This window comes from Palaemon carinicauda, chromosome 14, assembly GCF_036898095.1.
Source record: "Palaemon carinicauda isolate YSFRI2023 chromosome 14, ASM3689809v2, whole genome shotgun sequence".
Taxonomy (NCBI): domain Eukaryota; kingdom Metazoa; phylum Arthropoda; class Malacostraca; order Decapoda; family Palaemonidae; genus Palaemon; species Palaemon carinicauda.
In genome coordinates, this window is record NC_090738.1 from 36701754 (window position 1) to 36723481 (window position 21728).

A 21728-nucleotide genomic window follows, 5' to 3' on the forward strand; every position below is an offset into this window, starting at 1 on the left:
TACACAAGGAACTATATAGTACTGGCAATGGTATCTAATCACCAAACCCTTACATCACAGAAATATGGTTCTAGTACTAACCATGGTTATAGTAGGACTAATAAAGTGGTTCAGCATAAAAAAAAATCTTTAACACTATTCACAAATAGTACAGTACTACAGTATTACACAGCTACAACTTATCACAGGATTACTCATTCACTGCAATCACTTTACAGATGATTCTACAATCACTTTTACTAATTGTGAAGGAAATCTTTAAAAGTAGTCACCCTTAGTGGTATCACATTGTTTCATTAACATGCAGTACAAGCTAAATTTTACATATAAATATGAAAACAGATGTCAGCAGTGAGACCTTGTATTCTAAAAATTATATTATAAGGGGGATTTTTATAGGTATTTTATATTACAAGACACAGAAGTTTGTTTCATTACTGATCATATGGTACAAAATTTTGACAAAATTTCTCTGTAAAAAAAACACACAAACACACCATCTAACTCTATTAAATTCTAAGTATCGATGATAGTAAAAAAAGCTACAAGAAACATGGCTACAGTTCTGACATTGTTTCCAGTTTGACTAATGAAACTTTTAATAACTAGAAATGCAACCTACACTGTTGGAATGTTAATGCAGTGTAACCAAATTACTGGAATGCTAAACACATATGATTATCAACCTCTTTTCATGAATATTTTTAAAAAATTATCAAGAAGGGTGACAACTTATAAAAATGACAATCAAATTGATAAAAGGCTAAATGATCAGAAAAACTAAGTCTTGTTTTTTATTTGACATATCATCTAAGACAAGAAATAAAAATGTTAGTTCATATCACAAAACACTTCATCTTGTGACTAGGAAGAACAAAATAACATTTTACATTAAATTCTTGATACATAAACAAAATAAATTTCACCTTTTCACTTAGCTTCAAAAATATCGCGCTTTGCACGGACGGTGCCTTCTGTTATGTAAACCTTTGGTCTGTCTTTAACCCGAAAAGTGTCTCGCCGTTCAATGCGAGGACAAGTTTGACGGCAAGACTTTGAGACTGCACATTCTTTGGTGCTACATGACTTAGTACCAGCAATAACAGTGCTGGTGGTGTGATGCACAGGACAAGGAGCGTTTGTGACACTAAATAAACGATGGCCACTGTGGAGAGCACTGAATTTGTGGGTCAAAAGTGGCACAAGGCAGCCTGGACGCCTTACACGGGACGACATGCGTCGCGGTCCATCGGATCTTGAACTAGATCCATTATTTCTCTCAAAAAATTCCACAATCTGGCGAATATCAGTGTCCACTTCATGATCGGACAAACGACTAACAGGCACCATATCCTCACTCTCACATAGGGAGGAGAAGTCGCAAGAATGCTGCGGGTCATGGCAGCAACCGAGACTAGATAAATCTTCTGAGCTATCTGTGACAACAGAAGAAGATCGCTGTACTACACAGTGATGACTCACTTCATCATCTTCTGTAGATATGAGTGAAGCAGTACTGAGTTCTGAGTAAGAGAGGCATAATTCAGGAGTCCCCACTCGTTCTACATCCCCAACACTAAAGAATCCACTTTCCCCTGATCCCCGACGACGTACTGGATTTATTAAGTGGTTATTTTGTAATACTGTGCATGTACTCCCTGCTTCACCACCACTCCCCAAATCTGAGCGAGGGCTGCTGCTTGAGTGTCCATCTTCATCAATGTTACTAGATGTCCGACACATTTCATGATGCCAAAGAGAAGAACCTACGGCTACACACATGACTCTACATTTACAATAACTTTCATCTTTCTCACAAACCTTCGACATCTTACCACTCTGAACACAGAGGCACTGTTTTCTATTATTGCTCACTTGTGATGAGAATTGTTGTTCCGGGTGGCACTGGCAATGAGTATGGGGCGTAGCATGAGGGCATAAACATGAATCTGAAGTATGAAGATGTTTATTGCTCCCCAAACTGGCTGAATGGGACCTGACTGTATGTGCCATAAGACTAGTGGGAGAATCGGGTAGGGAATGGCAATACCGTCCACCCTCTTGTAGGGCCAATTGTGACCGTGCTGGTAATTTTAACTGTGCAAATGGGTTAACTGTACCAGTTGATGGCTGGAAGTAAGGGTCAGCTGCACTCATTTTCTCTACAATTTCCTGTGGGGTAACAGCTGTAGAACCTGCTATTATAGCTACTGGATGTGCATTTCCTGGGATACCAGGAACACACCCTGTTTCTAACAACTGATTCCGTAATACCAAAAAAGTGTCGTCTGACTGGGACCGACGATGACACACTGTTGAGATAAAGTTAGTTACTATACAATCATATAATCCTCTACAGTTATTCTAATGTCTAAGTAAATAAAGAGAGAAAGTTTTAATATTGGCAATCAGGGAATCAAAGACTAAACCTTTTAATAAATGCAGTATTGTATTATAGACAGAAAGCTTTGATATAAAATGCATTACCTTTAACTTTTCTTGGTGCATGTCTTTGAGATGGAAGAGTGAACTGATTTAACAGTGTCTCCAACTTTGCTGTCAATTCTTCAAATGTAGGACGGGTCGCTGGATCAATCTGAAAATTTTCACAATGAACTATATACCATGAATACTGGTAGCCGTTTCAAATATATAAAAAATTGTGATGTGAATCATGACATGAAGGAAGTCTCATTATATTAGGTATTAATTCTTGTCTATTTTATGCAGGAAGTATAAAAAAGAATAATTTATTCTGATAGATCCTTTGGTTAAACAGTTTAAAGCTTATATTGTATCTTTTCATAGAAAAGTATTATTTCTAGATGTCACATTTTAATACTTTGGGGCAAGTGTTTTTCTCTTCCTCTTGTTTTGTTAAAGTTTTTATAGTTTATATAGGAAATATTTATTTTAATGTTACTGTTCTTAAAATATCTTAATTTTCCTTGTTTCCTTTCCTCACTGGGCTATTTTCCGTTTGGCCCCTTAGACTTGTAGGGTTGTAGCTTAGCAAGTAATAATAATACTAGCCATTACTTAGTGTGTTAATCGACTGCACATAGGCAATAAGCAGTGAATTAGTAGGGTTAGGAGTTAACCCACCCTAGGGCAGCAAGAATTCCCAGATTCTCATTTTTCCCGCCTGTGTCTATTACCTAACCCCCGCGCAGAACGAGGGCTGATTGTATACTCTTTTCCTTCACAGCTGTTTGAACCTCTTGATTCCACAACCATGTTCCTTTTTCCCACTGCTGTTTACAACTTGTCCTCCCACACACCTCTACTGCTTCTGGCACCACAATCTCTCATAACATCCCATACCTCATCATGCATTTCATCATTTCCTTTTCATGTGTCTCATTTCTGGCGCTTTCCACTTAACTTCTAAACTCTGTAGCCTTCTCCCCTTACACCTTCCGAGTTTTGATCCTCCTATTCCTGGTTGGCCCTTTTCTAATTGTTTTTGCTTTCAACCTAAAATCTGCCACCAACAGTTTATGTTGAGCTAGATTCATTTGAAATAGTCTTTAAATCCATAATGATTTACTTGTCTTCCTTTCTGACTAATGCAGTCAATTTGAGTTTCATTTTGTCCACTTTTATAAGTTACTAGATGACTTCTTTTCTCAAAATGTGTATTCATAACTACCAGATTCGCAGCTTATACTAATTCGAACTATCTTTTACCTTCCTGGTTCCTTCTTAAAAAAATTCTACCTTCATCAGAACTCTACTACATGGGCATTAATGTCCCCAGATAACACAACAGTTCACTTCTTGAAACTCTTTCACTATATTCTTCCCAATTCCCTCTAAATTCCTCGTCTTCCTCCTCTGTTACACCCTTGTTGAGGGTATATGCCATAGTCTCCCATCTTTCAGAAACTTTATGCCCATGAGCCTGTCACTTATATACTGCATCTATGTGACATTTTCCTGCAAATCTGGATGGAAAATAATTCATACCCCATTTCTCCTTGTATCTTACCCAGTGTAGTATCTAAATTCATGTAATAGTAATGGAATGGGACCCTGCAGGAAAAACTTAAGTTAAATGTGAAAAAGATTTATCATTACCTGGCAGCATTGGAAAGCCACCTGAAGAAAAGCAGCAGGGCAGTCTTGTTGGCACATCTGATAAAAATCATGATAATGCACTCCAAAGTTGTGTGTTCTTGGTAGAATATCAGGATCGGCTTCACACCTAAACAAAAAGTTTGTTGTTACTAAACTGGATGATCGTATTGTATGGTAGTTAATTCTTTAAATATAAAGAAAGGTTGAACAGTGAATACTTCAATTTCAAATTTATTGTTTAAATGCTTATATCAGTAAGTTCTTTCACAAGCAATAACATGTGAAAAATTTCAATAAAGAAAAAATTATCCAAAATAACAATTATGAACAAACCTGTTGATAACCTACCTGGCAATCATTTCACACACAATTATTCCAAAACTAAATACATCAACGCGATGGTCATACCAGTCACCCCTAATTACTTCTGGCGCCATCCAGTAAGGTGACCCAACTTGACGCAATCGCATACATCTGTGAACAGAAGGAATGTGTGAATCAATTTCCTTAGTAACTACCAAAATAAGATGCAATGTGTGAACCTTTTTTTTTCTTGGAATGGTTACCACAAAATCTATAAATGAAGCCTCAGTACAAATAAAAAAAAAAATACATTATTTTATAATAGTACATACATACATACATATACCAAGGCACTTCCCCCAATTTTGGGGGGTAGCCGACATCAACAAATGAAACAAAACAAAAAAGGGGACCTCTACTCTACGTTCCTCCCAGCCTAACAAGGGACTCAACCGAGTTCAGCTGGTACTGCTAGGGTGCCACAGCCCACCCTCCCACATTATCCACCACAGATGAAGCTTCATAATGCTGAATCCCCTACTGCTGCTACCTCCACGGTCATCTAAGGCATCGGAGGAAGCAGCAGGGCCTACCGGAACTGCGTCACAATCGCTCGCCATTCATTCCTATTTCTAGCACACTCTCTTGCCTCTCTCATATCTATCCTCCTATCACCCAGAGCTTCCTTCACTCCATCCATCCACCCAAACCTTGGCCTTCCTCTTGTGCTTCTCCCATCAACTCTTGCATTCATCACCTTTAGCAGACAGCCATTTTCCATTCTCTCAACATGGCCAAACCACCTCAACACATTCATATCCACTCTAGCTGCTAACTCATTTCTTACACCCGTTCTCACTCTCACCACTTCATTCCTAACCCTATCTACTCGAGATACACCAGCCATACTCCTTAGACACTTCATCTCAAACACATTCAATTTCTGTCTCTCCATCACTTTCATTCCCCACAACTCCAATCCATACATCACAGTTGGTACAATCACTTTCTCATATAGAACTCTCTTTACATTCATGTCCAACCCTCTATTTTTTACTACTCCCTTAACTGCCTCCAACACTTTGCAACCTTCATTCACTCTCTGACGTACATCTGCTTCCACTCCACCATTTGCTGCAATACCAGACCCCAAGTACTTAAACTGATCCACCTCCTCAAGTAACTCTCCATTCAACATGACATTCAACCTTGCACCACCTTCCTTTCTCGTACATCTCATAACCTTACTCTTACCCACATTCACTCTCAACTTCCTTCTCTCACACACACTTCCAAATTCTGTCACTAATCGGCCAAGTTTCTCTTTAATGGTAAGTAATATAAAAAATCTCAACGGTGTAACTCCCTCTAACTTCTGGGCTAAATCATAATGAATGAAACAATTTAAAGATGGAGGAATATTACCAAAATCCTATAGCTTCCATTTATTTATCATAGCTAAACACCAAAATAATTTATAGTATATTACCTAATGACTATTCTAATGCCCAATAAGCTTAGTGCTGAGTAAGACTTAAGAAACTTAAAATATCTGACAAGCTAAATTAGAACTCCAGTTATAGTTTTGGGTACCTTATTCATGAATTTCCTCTAAACTAAATTATGCTACTAAAATTCTTTCTTATTATACAAATTGATAATTAAGTTCCTAATGCAATATAAAAAAAAACTATTGGTTTAAATTTGACACAATAAACTGATACCTAAAGTATAAGTCTCACAAAGATAAGAGAATATAAATGCTCATCCTTTTTTCTATGCAAAAGAACGAAGTATTTTTTTTATTTTTCAGTAGGATAAATCTACTTTTAAATATCTCACTCTACTGCACTTGAAATAATTTTATCATAAAATTTGAAACATCCATTTTTACTGTGCTCGAAGCCTTACACAATATCAAATGGTTAACTAGCTACATTATAAAGCTTCTGTCTAACTAAAAATTCTAATGTTAGGAGTGTATTCAAGACCATCTACTGTATATGAACTTGAAATTTTAAACCAAATTGTAAATTTTAATAGCAAAATTGGTTATTTCAATACTTATCCAGAAGTGAGAGCATACACCAAGAAAAAGCAAAAAGTGTATTCTTGGATATCAAATCTAGTCCTTAGGCCATTCACACCACTTATCACCAGTGTGCCTACCCAAAATATATTGACAACCAGTTCAGTATGTTTCAAGGTCCATTAGATTGTGGAAAGACAGTAGGAAGAATATATTACTGGGTAAGCATTGAAAATGAGAGAATATTCTTCAGTATGGTTACATGAGCCTGAAAATTAAAGGAAATCCTTTGAATACTTTTGTCCTATAACCCCTCCATCTGTAGTCTTAACTTGTAGGGGTTGTTGTGGGCTTATTGGTAATGTCTCTGCCTAGCAATCACCAGACAGTGTTCCGAGACCCACTCAAAGTCATTAGTAAATCTAGTGTCTATAACCTCACCATCCTTGTGAGCCTATAGGTCAACCTACCGAGTCATCAGCAGCCATTATCAAGCCCTCCCTAGTCCCAAATTGGGTGGAGAGGGGGCTCGGGTGCTGATCATATGGTAAATGGTCAGTCTCTAGGGCAATGTCGTGCTTGCTAGGGCAGTGTCACCGTCTCTTGCCTCTGCCATTCATGAGCGACCTTTAAACCTTAAACTTGAAGATAGTGACCAGGCTTTGTGCTTTGCTTCTTATTCCAAGCAACATGAGAAGCACCATAGATGAGTCTTACTGCATATACTTTATTACATCTAATTGTACTTGTGCTTAGGACTGTCATAAAACTAAACACTAGCAATTAAAAGGCAACTTACAAAGTGAAGATATGTTTCCTACATGCAACTGTGTAGCTCTATCTTCAAAACTCATTACTACAAAATTAGGATGAAAGATAAAGCATAGGCAAGAAGTCCGGTATGTTTCAAGCTACAATGTTCCCCACAACGACTGAGGTACCTAATTATTGTACTGCAAATATCATAAATGAATTACATATCCTTCGAAAATAAGGAGACAAATATAAAACTATTGGTGATATTAAGACTTACTTTTCATGAGGAATTGGAGCAGCAAGACCAAAATCTGCTATAACAGCTATCAATTTGTGTTCGCCCCCCTCCAGTGTGTGTTTGATTAGAACATTCTGAAAATAAAATTTAAATATATTACAATAAATTTCAAACAAAGTTACATGGATAAATAGACTTATTTCAAGAGAACCAACAAATACTAACAAGTACACATCATCATCTATAAACACTGAGATAGCATTAAACCACTTGCTAGATTAAAAGTAGTTTTCCATCCATCTCCATCTACCAAGGTACTTCCTCAATTTTGGTAGCCAAGATAAAATATAGAACAAAAGGGGAGTTTTCTACTCTTAGTTCCTGCTAAATACATAATACATATACAATATATCAAACATTGAAAGTTATATGGCAATATATCCTTCATGGTTAGAACACTAAATATGGTAATGAAAAAAAAAAAAAAACTCTAAAATTCATATAGCATATTCTATTTACCTTAGATGTGAGATCTCGATGAAAGACACCCTGAGAGTGGAGGTAGGCCATACCGCGGGTTATGTTCAATCCAAGAGAAACTCTTGTTGACCATGGAAAAGGGACTGCATGGTCACCAATCAAAGAATCTAATGAACCACCATTTATATACTGAAAATATGAAAATTCACATCAGTTTAGATTGAACTCCCTGCATAAAGCCTGCAGATGGTTACACCATTGAAAAACTTTTTTAAAAATGGTATACTGTACTGATGATGATAACATAGACTTGATCATTAATAATATACAGTAAAATATCCGAGTTACTAAATTCCATTGAAAGCTAATCGCCACATTAACTCCTTAATCAAGATTTTCTAACAAAACTCGTCTGTCACCTATATTATAGTTTCCATACCATAAAATCTTCGACATTGTGGAGAATTTACTTTTTTATTGTACTTGACTGCATCTAGTTTTTTTTACACACCTGACTGACAGTACCTTAAAAAACCACTGAAGTTGAGTGCAATACATACATATGTATCAGCATCATATAAGCCATATTCTTAGGGATTTAAAAGTTAGAGTTAGAAATTGATAAAAAGCTTTAAACAAACTTATGCCCAACTAGAAAAAACATCAATTAGCAGAATGCAATAATTCAATTACTCAACTAATGCAAGAAGGTTGGACCCCTATGAGAGAAACCTATCAAGTGATCTGCAACTCTAAAAATAGCTACTGTATAACACCTACGTCATGTCTCCCGTTGAACAGCCAAGTTAGCTTGGCAGCCACTATCAGTACACTGGCACCAATACTATGACTTTAGGTTTTCATATATGACACCTGATCGAAACTGATTTTACAAGGTAATAGTGACTGCTATCAAAAGAGAAGGTGGATGGAAAGTGTAACATCGAATATGGAGGACATGGATCTCAAAGTGGAGGACATCAGAGATAGAAGAAATTGAAAAAGTCTTTGAAGAAATAGCGACCCTGCATAGTGGGAAAAGCTTTAGTCAAAGAAGAAAGTGATTGCTATCAATACAGTGGAAGCTAAAATTGATAATGACAGTGTTCTCTATGTAAATAATAAATTCAGAACTAATTATAAACTGAAAATTACAATTGAATTTCAAAAGAAGAATCAAGATCCCTAGAACTGTACTTTCCAACCTAAACACAATGCTAAAGACAACTGATAACTATCATCAACATAATTGTAAATAAAAATTATGGTTGTACAACATGCCAAATCTATAAACTGCATAGTGAATAAAATTCCTTGAACCACTGCCAAGTACTTGCAGCATTCCTTCGAGTAACTCTCCAAACTTAAAGTCTTTTGGGTGGGGGGAAGAAGAAATACTTTCCAGGCATAGTTGACATTTCAAAATAACACATAAAAGGCTGATATAGTATACATAAAAACTTATTCATATATATATAAATATATGCACACATAATATATATATATATATATATATATATATATATATATATATATATATATAAATATATATATATACATATATATATAAATATATATATATATATATATATATACACACACACACTAATGTACCCAAGCCATCAAAAATGACCTCTAAATATTTAAATAATCATGCTCGCACAAAGATATCCCTTTCTGAGTGGGGATACCTTAATGTGGTGAAAGGGTTTGTGTATTGCCATGATCAGCAAAGCAGTGTTAGTCAGGGCCACCCATACTAGGTTGGTTTACTGTGACCAATCAGACAAGTCTCCCATCATCACCGATCTACAGTTGGCCAGCATGGTGACGAAAACTGGATAAACTCCAGATATGAATAAGGACATGTCTGAGGCCTTGTCCTGCTGTGGACTAGAAAACAGCTACATTTGTTGTTGTTGATTATGTATATATGTATATCGATAGATAGATAGACAGAGAGCCAGACGTTCAACTACCTATCCTCAATAATCTGTTTACACCAACTATAATAAGGTAAACAAAATGCAGTAGTTTCATTGTATTACAAAAATGTCAATAATGAAAAGTATAAAAATTACATAATTTCCAAAAAGGTTGATCAAAAAACTTTACGTTCTCAAATTTCTACAGATTGAAAAAATAATTCAAAATCAAAATACATACAAAAAGCAAACACCATAAGCCCTACATGAATTATGTAGTAAAACCAGAATGCAGTATAGTATAAAGTAGATTATTCCCATTGTTATGGATAAAGTAACCCACATTATTCCTCTAACCTGTGACCGTAATAACAATTACTCAATCAAATCTATTGAATAAAGGAAATGACATAGTACTGTACACTGCAATTCATTAAGCAGGCCACAAGCAATACAAGGAAAGCTTTGAGTCATGTTAGTCGATAAGAGGAACTGGTGCATAAAAGCTGCAAAGCTTACTTTGTGCTTTTCAGATAGACTTACCTCTGTTAATGCATGAACCTGGCCTTCATTGACACACACACCATAGTAGCTGTAAAGAGCAAGAGTTCAAAAATTACTTCTTATGTTTATAAAAAAAACTGCCTAATTTGTTGAACACAAATTAAGAGCTGAAATTCAAACCATAGAGATTTAGGAAATGCAGAATAACATCATTGAAAATAACTTTTAAGGAGGTGGAATAATTAAAGTTATAATTATTAATTTGGTACCTATGTTAATTATCTAAAACAAAAGCAAAATAGAACATTAAAATAATGCTGCCTTTACCCGTTCATTAAACGTTATTTTCTTTTTCTCACTCAAGGACTGGAAACAATAAATAAGGTTAGTTTGCATAAAAAGGCTATAATGGTTGCAAGGGAGACATCTACACATCCTGTTTCCTTTCTGAAGGTAAAAACAGCAAAATGTCACACAAGATTGAAATTTATGACTTAGCATTGCTGCCAGCCCTGACCAAATTTAAATAATTGGAAAGTAATCTGCACAAAATGTGTAGTTTTTGTCATGTAGTTATAAAACAAAATACATGTGAGAATAAACTATTCATCCCCACTGCTGGTTTTACCCTATATCATCACAACATTAGGCAAATACATTAGTTCAAAATATTACATAAATGGTAAAGATTTTAGTTAATTTGGTTTTTCTATAGTATTATCACTAGAGACATTATAACTAATGTAAAATTTGATGTTGCTCATATCAAAACTTTAAACTTGATTAAATCCAAGCAACAGAATTGGACTACTATCTATCTTCATCTTTAAGGTATAGTAAATTCAAAAGGATATCAAATAACTATGATCAAATAACAAATTAAATTATGCAAAACCTTTTCAATAAGATTTTGATTCAGGCCGACTCATGATTGAAGTAGTGAAAACAGTACTAAATACCTTTAAAAATTAGTATTTCAAAGATAAGTCATGCTAGAGAGAGAGAGAGAGAGAGAGAGAGAGAGAGAGAGAGAGAGAGAGAGAGAGAGAGAGAGAGAGAGAGAGAGACTTACATTTCATGATCTTAATCGTTATTGATAATACACGTGTGTGTGTGCAAGTAATCTAAGCATTTAAAATCACAGACTAAACAAGAAATGTAAGAACTGCGGTCAAGAATATATCCCACGAATACCAATGACTTGTCAAAATAAAACAAAGCCGATAATGAGAATACCACGAAGCAAAGGAAATACTTGCATTCCACTTTGAAATGCCAACAGGAAAGAGAAGGGGGTATCAAGATGGTTTCTATGAAGCGTATGCCAAGTGATAGGCGGAATTGTAAGGACTGTTCATTTGTTCTTCGCGGATATAAGAAAGAAAACTTAACATTCTGTGTAGAGGTTTGTCACATTTCTGCAAAAACAAAATGGCAAGTCAGTGTAGAGATTTGTCACAAATACTTCTCCAGCAATTTGTCATAAATACTTTTTCAGGAATCCATTGCCAATTTTATAAATATATAATTGTTAACTTATAGTTATCTATAATTACTCATACCATACGTGGCAACTGCTTTGAATATGGTGTTTCAGGGAGATAAAATCCTTATCAGACGGAAATGCGATTGTAAAATGACAACTCGACTCACTTTGAATATGATTTTGCATGTCTTATTCAAGATATAAGACTATGGGGTGTTTTATTCAAAACGTAAAATTATTGCGTGCCTTGTTTAGAATAGTTATTTACCTAAATTAAGTATAAGAAAGTATTTGCACTTACGACGTAACCCTGACCATGAAAACAGCAACTATGTTAGACATAAAACTAACCAAATGCAAATTTCGCTCAATGTTACCATGTATTCCATCTTGGACACTATTTTGTACCTTTAAGCATAATATACTGTATGTGAAGTAAGGGAAAGGATAGTTAGTTTTCCCAAGACCAAAATTATGCTCAGATAAGAACACATGATTCTAAATAATAATAATTGCGACTAGGACCAAACTTTACAATTTGAGGATGAGAAAGGAAAGGAGAGAATGTATAAAGGGAAGAGTCATTAGCACATGGTTGGAAGAAGGGGACTTCTGTAGAATTCGCTTAGAAAAACAAAAGGCAAAATTTCGAGGAAGATCATTCTTTGAGCCAATACTCCTAACAGGAAAAAAGAGCAGATGCACTATAATTATACACGATGGAGGAATAGCGATTGCAGGCTTTGAAACCAGCTCATGCTGATGGTTCAAGACATACTTTAGAAGTGTGGCCAATAAGCCCTTATGACAATTAATAGAAATTCTGAAAATATTAATATTCACAAATATTCTGATAAGACAATTATCAGAAAAGTATTGACACAAGATGTATAACCACCTGCATGTCGAGTTCTGTATTCGCAAAAGAAAACAAGGGCCATTATTTTTTTAAGATAATCTGAAGTTACCATTACTAACAAACCCGGAAAAGGACGGAAATAGCCGAGTTGTAGTGAAAACAAGAGGCAAAGTCAGGATGACCATGGACCCACGAATGAATGAACTAATATGCGAACAAAAAACGCTGAAGGGTATTGCAAAGCCGCCTGAGAAAACATGCCCACATTATTGCTGCCACGTGCAATACCCCAAAGCAACCCCTTTGTATCATCCTTTAGGGCCACTTAATAGAAACCTTCCCACGATGCCCCGAGAGCTTTGTTTGCACACGAGTTGAAACGATTCCACTTAGACTATCTTCTTAACGAGTAGAATGACAGGTTCAATATTTGAACGGGTTCAAATGAGAGAGAGAGAGAGAGAGAGAGAGAGAGAGAGAGAGATTCTAATTATAAATTAACACTCCATTTGGATGGCGATAATTGCAACTAATTAAAAAGTACATCTTTATATTTCAATGGCAAAAATTATTGAATAATCACTATCTTTGCTTAACAGCTTAAATGATAGCTACATGGAATACATCATTTAATTTTCAGTGTAAAATAATAATTAACGAAAGATCTTCTTTCATGGCATGATTAATAATGAATACAAAAATCTCCTTTCCATTTGAATCCTATAGTATAACGGAGAATTAAAAATTTCCATCTTCCCTTCCAGCAAAAAAAAAAAAGAAGAAGAAGAAAAAAAAGAAGAAGAAGAAGAAAAAAAAGAAGAAAAAGAAGAGAGGGTGAGGTACACAAAAGATACAGCCACGCCCCCCTCACACTACAATTATGAGAGGAAGAGGGGGGGGGGATTAGGTGACACACCTACCTGAGAATATTAGGATGACTTAATCGATTCATGAGTTCCACCTCCCGCAACATGTTGTGACGGTTACTGATCAATTTGTTCATCTTGAGCACCATGATGTCGCCTGTCACTCGATGGCGAACCTGAAATACAAGGATACTATCAATATGCTGATTCCATATTGATGATTATGATGACAATAATAATAATAATAATAATAATAATATTAATAATAATAACAACAATAATAATAATATTAATAACTAATAACAATAATAATAATAACAACAATAATAATAACAACAAAACACAACTACTCAATAGAAACTGGACTAAACTACAATCAAACTCTATAGTAAGTTTCCGCTATTTTACATTATACGAAAATTATAATTGAATAAATCAAACTATAACAAATAATAATGAAAAACATAATAGAAAACTTAGCCAAGATCCTTTAGCCAACCATAAAATTAATAAAAATGAAATTGAGAAATATATACTACGATAGGATTTTCCCATGAAATCATAAGTTCTGGGTTTAGAAGTTTTACAAAATGTTGCAGCAACGGAAGTATTGCAGTAAATCACCAAAAAAATACTGAATGAGAGAGAGAGAGAGAGAGAGAGAGAGAGAGAGAGAGAGAGAGAGAGAGAGAGAGAGAGAGAATTTAATCATATAACAATTTTCACCGTTGCAAATTCAAAGTGCATCATATTGAAAGAGAGAGAGAGAGAGAGAAAATAACCATATAATTTTCAATGTTGAAAATTCAAAGTGCATCATATTGTGTGAGAGAGAGAGAGAGAGAGAGAGAGAGAGAGAGAGAGAGAGAGAGAGAGAGAGAGAGAGAGAGAGAGAGAGAGAGAGAATGGGGCTAAGGAAAACCGAAAAGCAGGTGAGCGGAGACGCGGCCCAGTGACCACCGAAATTCGTATTTGAAGTTTCCCTTCCCACCGACTTTCCCACAAGTAGGGACGGACAGACGATCGTTAACCGAGTTATACAAACACACAAAGTACTGTATATGCAGTACTATGCATATAAAAACCACCTGGAAACTTTTACTGAGTTTTATGTTTTATTACAGTAAGCAACGAAGTATTTTTTTTCTCCTCACAAGAAACGAACATTTATCATGGCAATAATGTGATTAAATTGATAAGGCAATGATCCCATTCGTTATCCCTTAGTCTAGGACAATATAAGAGTACCGTGGCCGGAAGTTTGTTAAGCCTATTCCGAAGGGTCTTTCTATCACTGATCAGATAACATGGCCAACTGAACACGAACTCCGAGATCTGTGGAATATTACCGACCAATTCCTAATAACTAATACGATTACAGACTAACTATATATATATATATATATATATATATATATATATATATATATATATATATATATATATATATATATATATATGTATGCATGTATATATATATATATATATATAATATATATATATATATATATATATATATATATATATATATATATATGTATATATATATGTATATATATATGTGTGTGTGTGTGTGTCTGTGTATGTATATATAGATCGTGTGCTTATACACGTGTATAACAACAATAACAACAGTAGTAGTAACCCGTGCGTAGAGTAGTAGTAGTAGTCGTCAATATACCAGATGTTTCAGAAGTCTGACCTCACGAAAAGCAACAAAGACCCTCAGTACATTCAACTTATCCATAAACTAACAGTAATTAGAGGTATAATTTCGTTCCAAGACCGATTTATCATTATTATAATTATTATCACTAGTGTAAGCGACCCGTCAAGAATGATGGCTAAAAATTTAGATTGATATGCACACACGCAGATTCCACCCTTCCCACACCATCCTCCTCACTTCTCAGGGTACCCCCTCTCATCACGGCATGACTACTGACTCTCCCCCCACTCCAACACTACCCGAGGAACAGGGAGATACTTGGTAATCATAAGTCTGGCAATGTCGGTTAGCGTGACAGGAAATAAGTATATATATCAACATATATACATACATTTATGTACAGCATATTTGTATGTGAATTATATATATATATATATACATATATAATATATATATATATATCTATATATCTATATATATATCTATATATATATATATATATATATATGATATAATATAAGACTCTTGCTCTTCAATATATAGGGGGAGGATTACTAGCTGAGCTACAACCCTAGTTGGAAATGCATGATGCTACAAGCCCAAAGGCTCCAAAAAGGAAATATACCCCAGTGAGGAAAGGAAATAAAGAAATAAACAAACAAGAGAAATAATGAATAATTGAAATGAAATATTTCAAAAACAGTAACAACATTGAAATAGATCGTTCACACACACATATATAATGTATATATATATATATATATATATATAGGGTATCTAAGTGCAAGTCAGTGAATATTCTGTAACTGTTGTTAAATAAATTAGTAAAGAGAACAATAACCGTTCTATTAGTTGTATGTCCCTTTCTCCTGTCTTCTCCCCTTCCATTTGACACAATTTAGTAGTTAATTACTAACCAATGACATCGAGAATCTTTCTGTCTATTGCACTGTTGTGTTCTCCTGTCTCTCCGCTTTCATTTCACACCAAACATGACCGATTTCTGTCAACTTTGAAAATCCATTGTTTTCCTCAATTAATTGTTAATTACTAATCAACAAAGATCAGAATCATTCAATCAAGTGCACCATTGTAATCTCCTGTTCCTCCTGTTTTACATGACACCAAGTACGGCCATTTTATGTGAACTTTGACTCATCGATGCGGGAATCTCTCTGGTATACACATACCTAGTTTCAGACAGATCTGCCGAGTATTAAGGTTGGGTAAGCTTTAGTAATCAGTACTTCGAAAATGATTAATTACTCAAATTAATAATCAATGGTCTGACACAACTTTCTGTTCAACTCTCTTCTAGTTTACATATTGAATTTCACGCTGATGCGGCGCTTATTGACAGAGTTGTCGAATTTTTTTTTTCATTTTTACTTAATTACTAATCAGCGAGATAGAATTTTGAAAGAAAACGCTCAGATGATCCATCGATACTGACCCATAGAATATACCTACCAAATTTCATGACGATCAGTTAACGAATAACGAAGGAGGTAAATATGATAGCGTACACACCAAGTACAAGGATAACATAAGACGCGAAGGCCTTCGGCCTGTAACAATTGTAAATACAAACATAGTATGTAGGCGTAAACTACAGTGTAGCACCGAACTTTGAAAGGGATTTTCATGTTAGTTATCTAAGGATATAGGCCCCATGTTCATAGCAATCTCCTCGTTCGTTGATAACAAGAGGCATACAGTTACTAACCCAAGTCAAAAGTACAACATAAAACACCATAATCATGGGTTACTGAAAATAAAAATTATATATATGTACTACATATATATATATATATATATATATACATATATACATATATATGTGTATATATATACATATATATGTGTATATATATATATTACACACATACATACATATATGACCTTAACACTGAAGAATAAAAGAAAGAATACACTTCAGTAACCTGACTTATCTCTCTCTCTCTCTCTCTCTCTCTCTCTCTCTCTCTCTCTAACCAAAACCCCCCACAGTGATGTTGGATCTTTTCTGAATGAACACCTCTGTGGAAAGACAGACAAGAAGCTGTTATGACAAATTCTAAGGTTTGGTTGTTTCGCAAGAGTTAATATTTAAAAGTCCTTCGCTATGAAAGGCATCTCATGTCTTAAGGGGGTCCTTTCAGAGCACTAGTTGAAAAAAAAAAATAAGGCCATGTTCTAGGAACTTCAACATTAAATTTTATTCAGTCGATTCATTATCATACTTACTGGTAAATTATGTTTACCCGTGTGTGTGTGTGTGTGTGTGTGTGTGTGTGTGTGTATTTGTTTGTGAACAACTTCCTGGCCACAATTTAGATCCTGGCCACAATTTTACTCGTAGAGTAATGAAACTTGCAGGGATTAACTGCAATGTAAAAATCTGGGAATAATTAAATTTTGGAAGGTCAAGGTCAAGCAAAATGTCTAAGCCATAATTTTGGACATCGTTGTCACAGAGACTTCAAACTTGGTTCATATTTGAGTGTATGAAGATCCACACCAATTAATACATGTTAAGGTCAAAGGTCAAGGTCAACCAAAAGGTCGAGAAATAAGCTGCCGCGGCGGAGGTCTGCGCTATACTGAGTGCCCCTCTAGTTTATTTTCATCGTTCCACGAAAGTACTTAGGATAAAAATAGTTTTAAAATTTATAGCTAAATTTTTTTTCAAGTATTTTCTATGCTTCGAAGACCTTGGCATTTATTTAATGCATTTATAGCTATTGATGCATTTTTTTTTATAACCGAAGACCGTTCTACTTCTTAAAAAAATAGGTTATACTCAAAAAACAAATCATATGTACTGTCAAATCACCAGTAAATCTTCTACACAAACTTGAACAGGTTTAAATCGATAAATAAGTGAGAGTAAAAGTGTGTGCAGACGAATGCAAGAATGCAATTACACAACCGCGACTAATTTCTCTGTAGAGGATAGGGAACACATATGGTATATTACGGATAATATACTAAAGCCTCATTTCCATATTTATATTCAAAGCTTTTTTCTATGATATGATACCAGAAATAGATAAACCAAATAAATTAAAAAAGATTGACGTCAATCTCATAGAATATTTACAATTAAAGCGGAAATATAACTAGAGGGGCACTCAGTAGACCACAGACCTCCGCCGCAGCAGCTTATTCCTCGCCCTTTGACCTTGACCTTCCAAAATTTAATCATTTCCAGCTTTTTATATAACAGTTAACCCCTGCAAGTTTCATTACTCAACGATTAAAATTGTGGCCAAGAAGCTGTTCATAATCAAACAAAAACACACAAACAGGGGGTAAAACATAACCTCCTGTCAAATTCGTTGGGGGGAGGTAATAAATATGAACAGGAAATGGATAATACATTATTCTTTTCGGATTATCAAAAAAAAAAAAAAAAAAAGAAAAAAAGGAAAAGAAAGGGTAAGGTTTTGTTTTTTTTTTTTTTTTCGAGAGAGAGAGAGAGAGAGAGAGAGAGAGAGAGAGAGAGAGAGAGAGAACTTTAATCTCTTGAAAAATTCATACTACAGCCCGGTGTAGTGTTGGACTGCCTAGTGTGAGCCCTCCCTATGTGGAATAGATTAACTTTGAAACTGTTCACTGAATTTGGAAGTGAGTAAATGAAGAGTGACTGGAACTATAGCTGAGAGAATTGTCTCCATATCGCATAATTTAGCAGCAGCATCAGATCGCAGTTCATCGGGACTGGAGTTCCATGAACTAATCAAGAGGATGGAAGAGCAAATGATGATGCATAAGCAATCTCAGACACATCAAGCTACTGAATAGCTGACGGTATAGAGAATCTAAAGCAAAGTCGACAGTTATAATCGCACTGAAGGACAAAACTTATCTCTAATTTTAAAGGCTGCGCAGGTCCATTTCAGGCTAGGTCTTCTTCGATTGCGTGGATACATCATGAGTTTACTGTGTGCTATGTGGCTTCCAGGCTTTCATCCTAATACGATTTTCCTGATCTATTTTGTGAAAATTTACTTTGCGGTTCGTAAAAAAGGGACATCACTGTATGTAGGTGAACATAAGAGAACGGCTGTTCTTATCAACGCCATCGTTATTTCTCGTAAATGTTGTTGGGGAAAAGGTGTATATACCTAAGCCGATTGGATTACAGACCAAAACTGTTAAAATTACAGACATCGGGCAATAATACTGAAAATGAGCAAGCTGCCAGTAATTTGAAATATGATGAAGAGGGAGAAAGTTGCAAGAGTAAATAGTCTCTCTCTCTCTCTCTCTCTCTCTCTCTCTCTCTCTCTCTCTCTCTACCCACGCCTACCTACGTTTCTAAATATTTTCTTTTCAGTCTTTAAACCCAACCCCCTTCTAACACCCCAGCCCTCTACACCAGGGTCGATGGCCTCGCAAGACCGAAGCCAAGAGCGAGAGAAGCAATTGCCAGTGCTAAAACACATAATGACATCGTAATCACTAGTTTCATTCCAAATATCATGAACCGCTTTTGAGATAATAGTCCTACTTATACATCAAAGCACAGAGAGAGAGAGAGAGAGAGAGAGAGAGAGAGAGAGGAATGATAAAACACATACATATATACACATACATACATACATACATATATATATATATATATACATACATACATATATATATATATATATACATACATACATACATACATATATATAATATATATATATATATATAGAGAGAGAGAGAGAGAGAGAGAGAGAGAGAGAGAGAATGTCCTTATTGCAACTCTAGCAGTATGAGAAAAAGTTAACTATTAGCTTTAGCTGGTTAGCTAGAAATAAGGAGGGAGAAATTCTTATGAAGACGAATGTGGAGAGAATTGGATTTATGAATCTGAGCCATGGAGCACAGCTCTGGGACCAGAGAGGCCATTTAGCACTCATATGCAACAGGAGGAACACCCGCCTTCAGAAGCCATGAAGGAAATGTTATAGAGATTGGAGAGCAAGATGGAAAAAAGAACGGAGGTATTGTAGAAGGCTAGAAAGTGAGTGTAACTGATGCTTACAGTGCACCGCTTGAAGTTCACTAATGGAACTGCAACAGGGGGTGATGATAGAGGTTTTGGGGGATTGAGAAGCAAAGGAGTTTATCAGGGTGGGATTGGAATAGAAGAGGGAGGAAAGGTTTTTGCTGAGGGAGGAAGAGGGAGCCCATGATGAATGGTATCCTGAAGCCTTTGTTTTGAAGGAGAGAGAGAGAGAGAGAGAGAGAGAGAGAGAGAGAGAGAGAGAGAGACGCTGTTACTGTCAAGACTTCAAATGAAATAACATGGTTTTTGCATGATATACGAGTTTCACTAACAATTATCAGAGAATATTATATAAAGAATAAAGGTTTAAAACAACCAATTACTTTAAATAGTAAGGGAAAAAATACATAATAATTAGAACACATCATTTATCATTGATCTATAACTCACAATGAATGAAATACAGTAAAAGTTCGTAAAACCAATGCAAAGCAGACTGGATGGTAAAAAGAAACTTGACAAGTTTTTGTTATACTAATCCATTTCCTCTCATTATAAATAATTGAATGCGTACTGTACATTTCACATAGCCTATATACATACATAATGTATATAAACATGTATGTATGTATGTATGTATATAATCCGCTGAACATACTGTCACAATTAAAGTCGAACATCCGATTGCAAGGTCTGTCGTCTTTACTAATACCCCCAAAGTAAAGGTGAAAGATCTTGCATTCGGTTGTTGCACACTCCTCGTTGCCATTTACTCAAGTTGACATTCTTTATCACGTTTTACTCTCATGAAACGGATTACATACCTCCACGCATCCAAAACAATGCTCCTGGTATGCAAACCTAAGATATATAGAATGGCATTCTATATACCTTGTTCAAACCCAAATAAAATCGAATATACACCGAGTAGTACCGGGACCAAATAAGGCGAGTGGAAAAAAGCAGAAAAAAAATCCGTAAGAAATACAAGGAAGTGCAAGAATAGAAGAAAAAGCATCAACTGTTGAGGGGGGGAGGTGTTATTTGGCTGGCGGAAACAGCCCAGTGGGGCGTGGGATGGAAGGCAAGGTATTGGCGGGTGGGCGGCCATTGGTTCGAGGGGATCATCAAGAGGCTGAGTCATGGAGGCAGTAAAATTAACTGGGCATAAACATCCGGCGACGGTGCCAGCACCTGTTCTCACATTTAATTAATGCCAAATACCCATCAAAACGCTGGACTTTTCCTCTAACACCCACGCGATTCATTCGAACGTGAAAACTGCAGATAGACGTCTATTACAAAAACCTATTTCATTTGGAACATGGCGAGATGACGACAATAATTGAAACTTCTACATACAGTGGCTTTTTATACCGAGCATACCCCTCGACGTGGACAGCATATACTAGGGTTTATTTTATAACGATAATAACGTGAAAGGCGTACTTCAAAGGGTGGGATCTTCGTTAAGCATAACATGATATTGCAATTTATCCCTCGCAATTAAACAGATTTCCTTCTTGGATCT

General features: G+C 35.5%; 1 protein-coding gene across 5 annotated transcripts in view; it reads right to left on the minus strand.

Moving 5' to 3' along the window:
• Positions 1-781: 781 nt before the first annotated feature.
• The window catches only part of cdi (center divider), a 118772-nt gene continuing 97825 nt past the window's right edge, over positions 782-21728 (minus strand). For all 5 annotated transcript variants that reach the window (XM_068386981.1, XM_068386983.1, XM_068386982.1 and 2 more), the window contains exons 3-10: positions 13581-13702; positions 10355-10403; positions 7926-8075; positions 7446-7540; positions 4429-4554; positions 4081-4207; positions 2488-2596; positions 782-2312 (exon numbers count right to left, since the gene is read on the minus strand). In XM_068386981.1, coding sequence (XP_068243082.1) covers positions 931-2312; positions 2488-2596; positions 4081-4207; positions 4429-4554; positions 7446-7540; positions 7926-8075; positions 10355-10403; positions 13581-13702 — 2160 coding nt within the window. In that variant the 3' untranslated portion in view covers positions 782-930. The remainder of the gene's footprint in view (positions 2313-2487; positions 2597-4080; positions 4208-4428; positions 4555-7445; positions 7541-7925; positions 8076-10354; positions 10404-13580; positions 13703-21728) is intronic.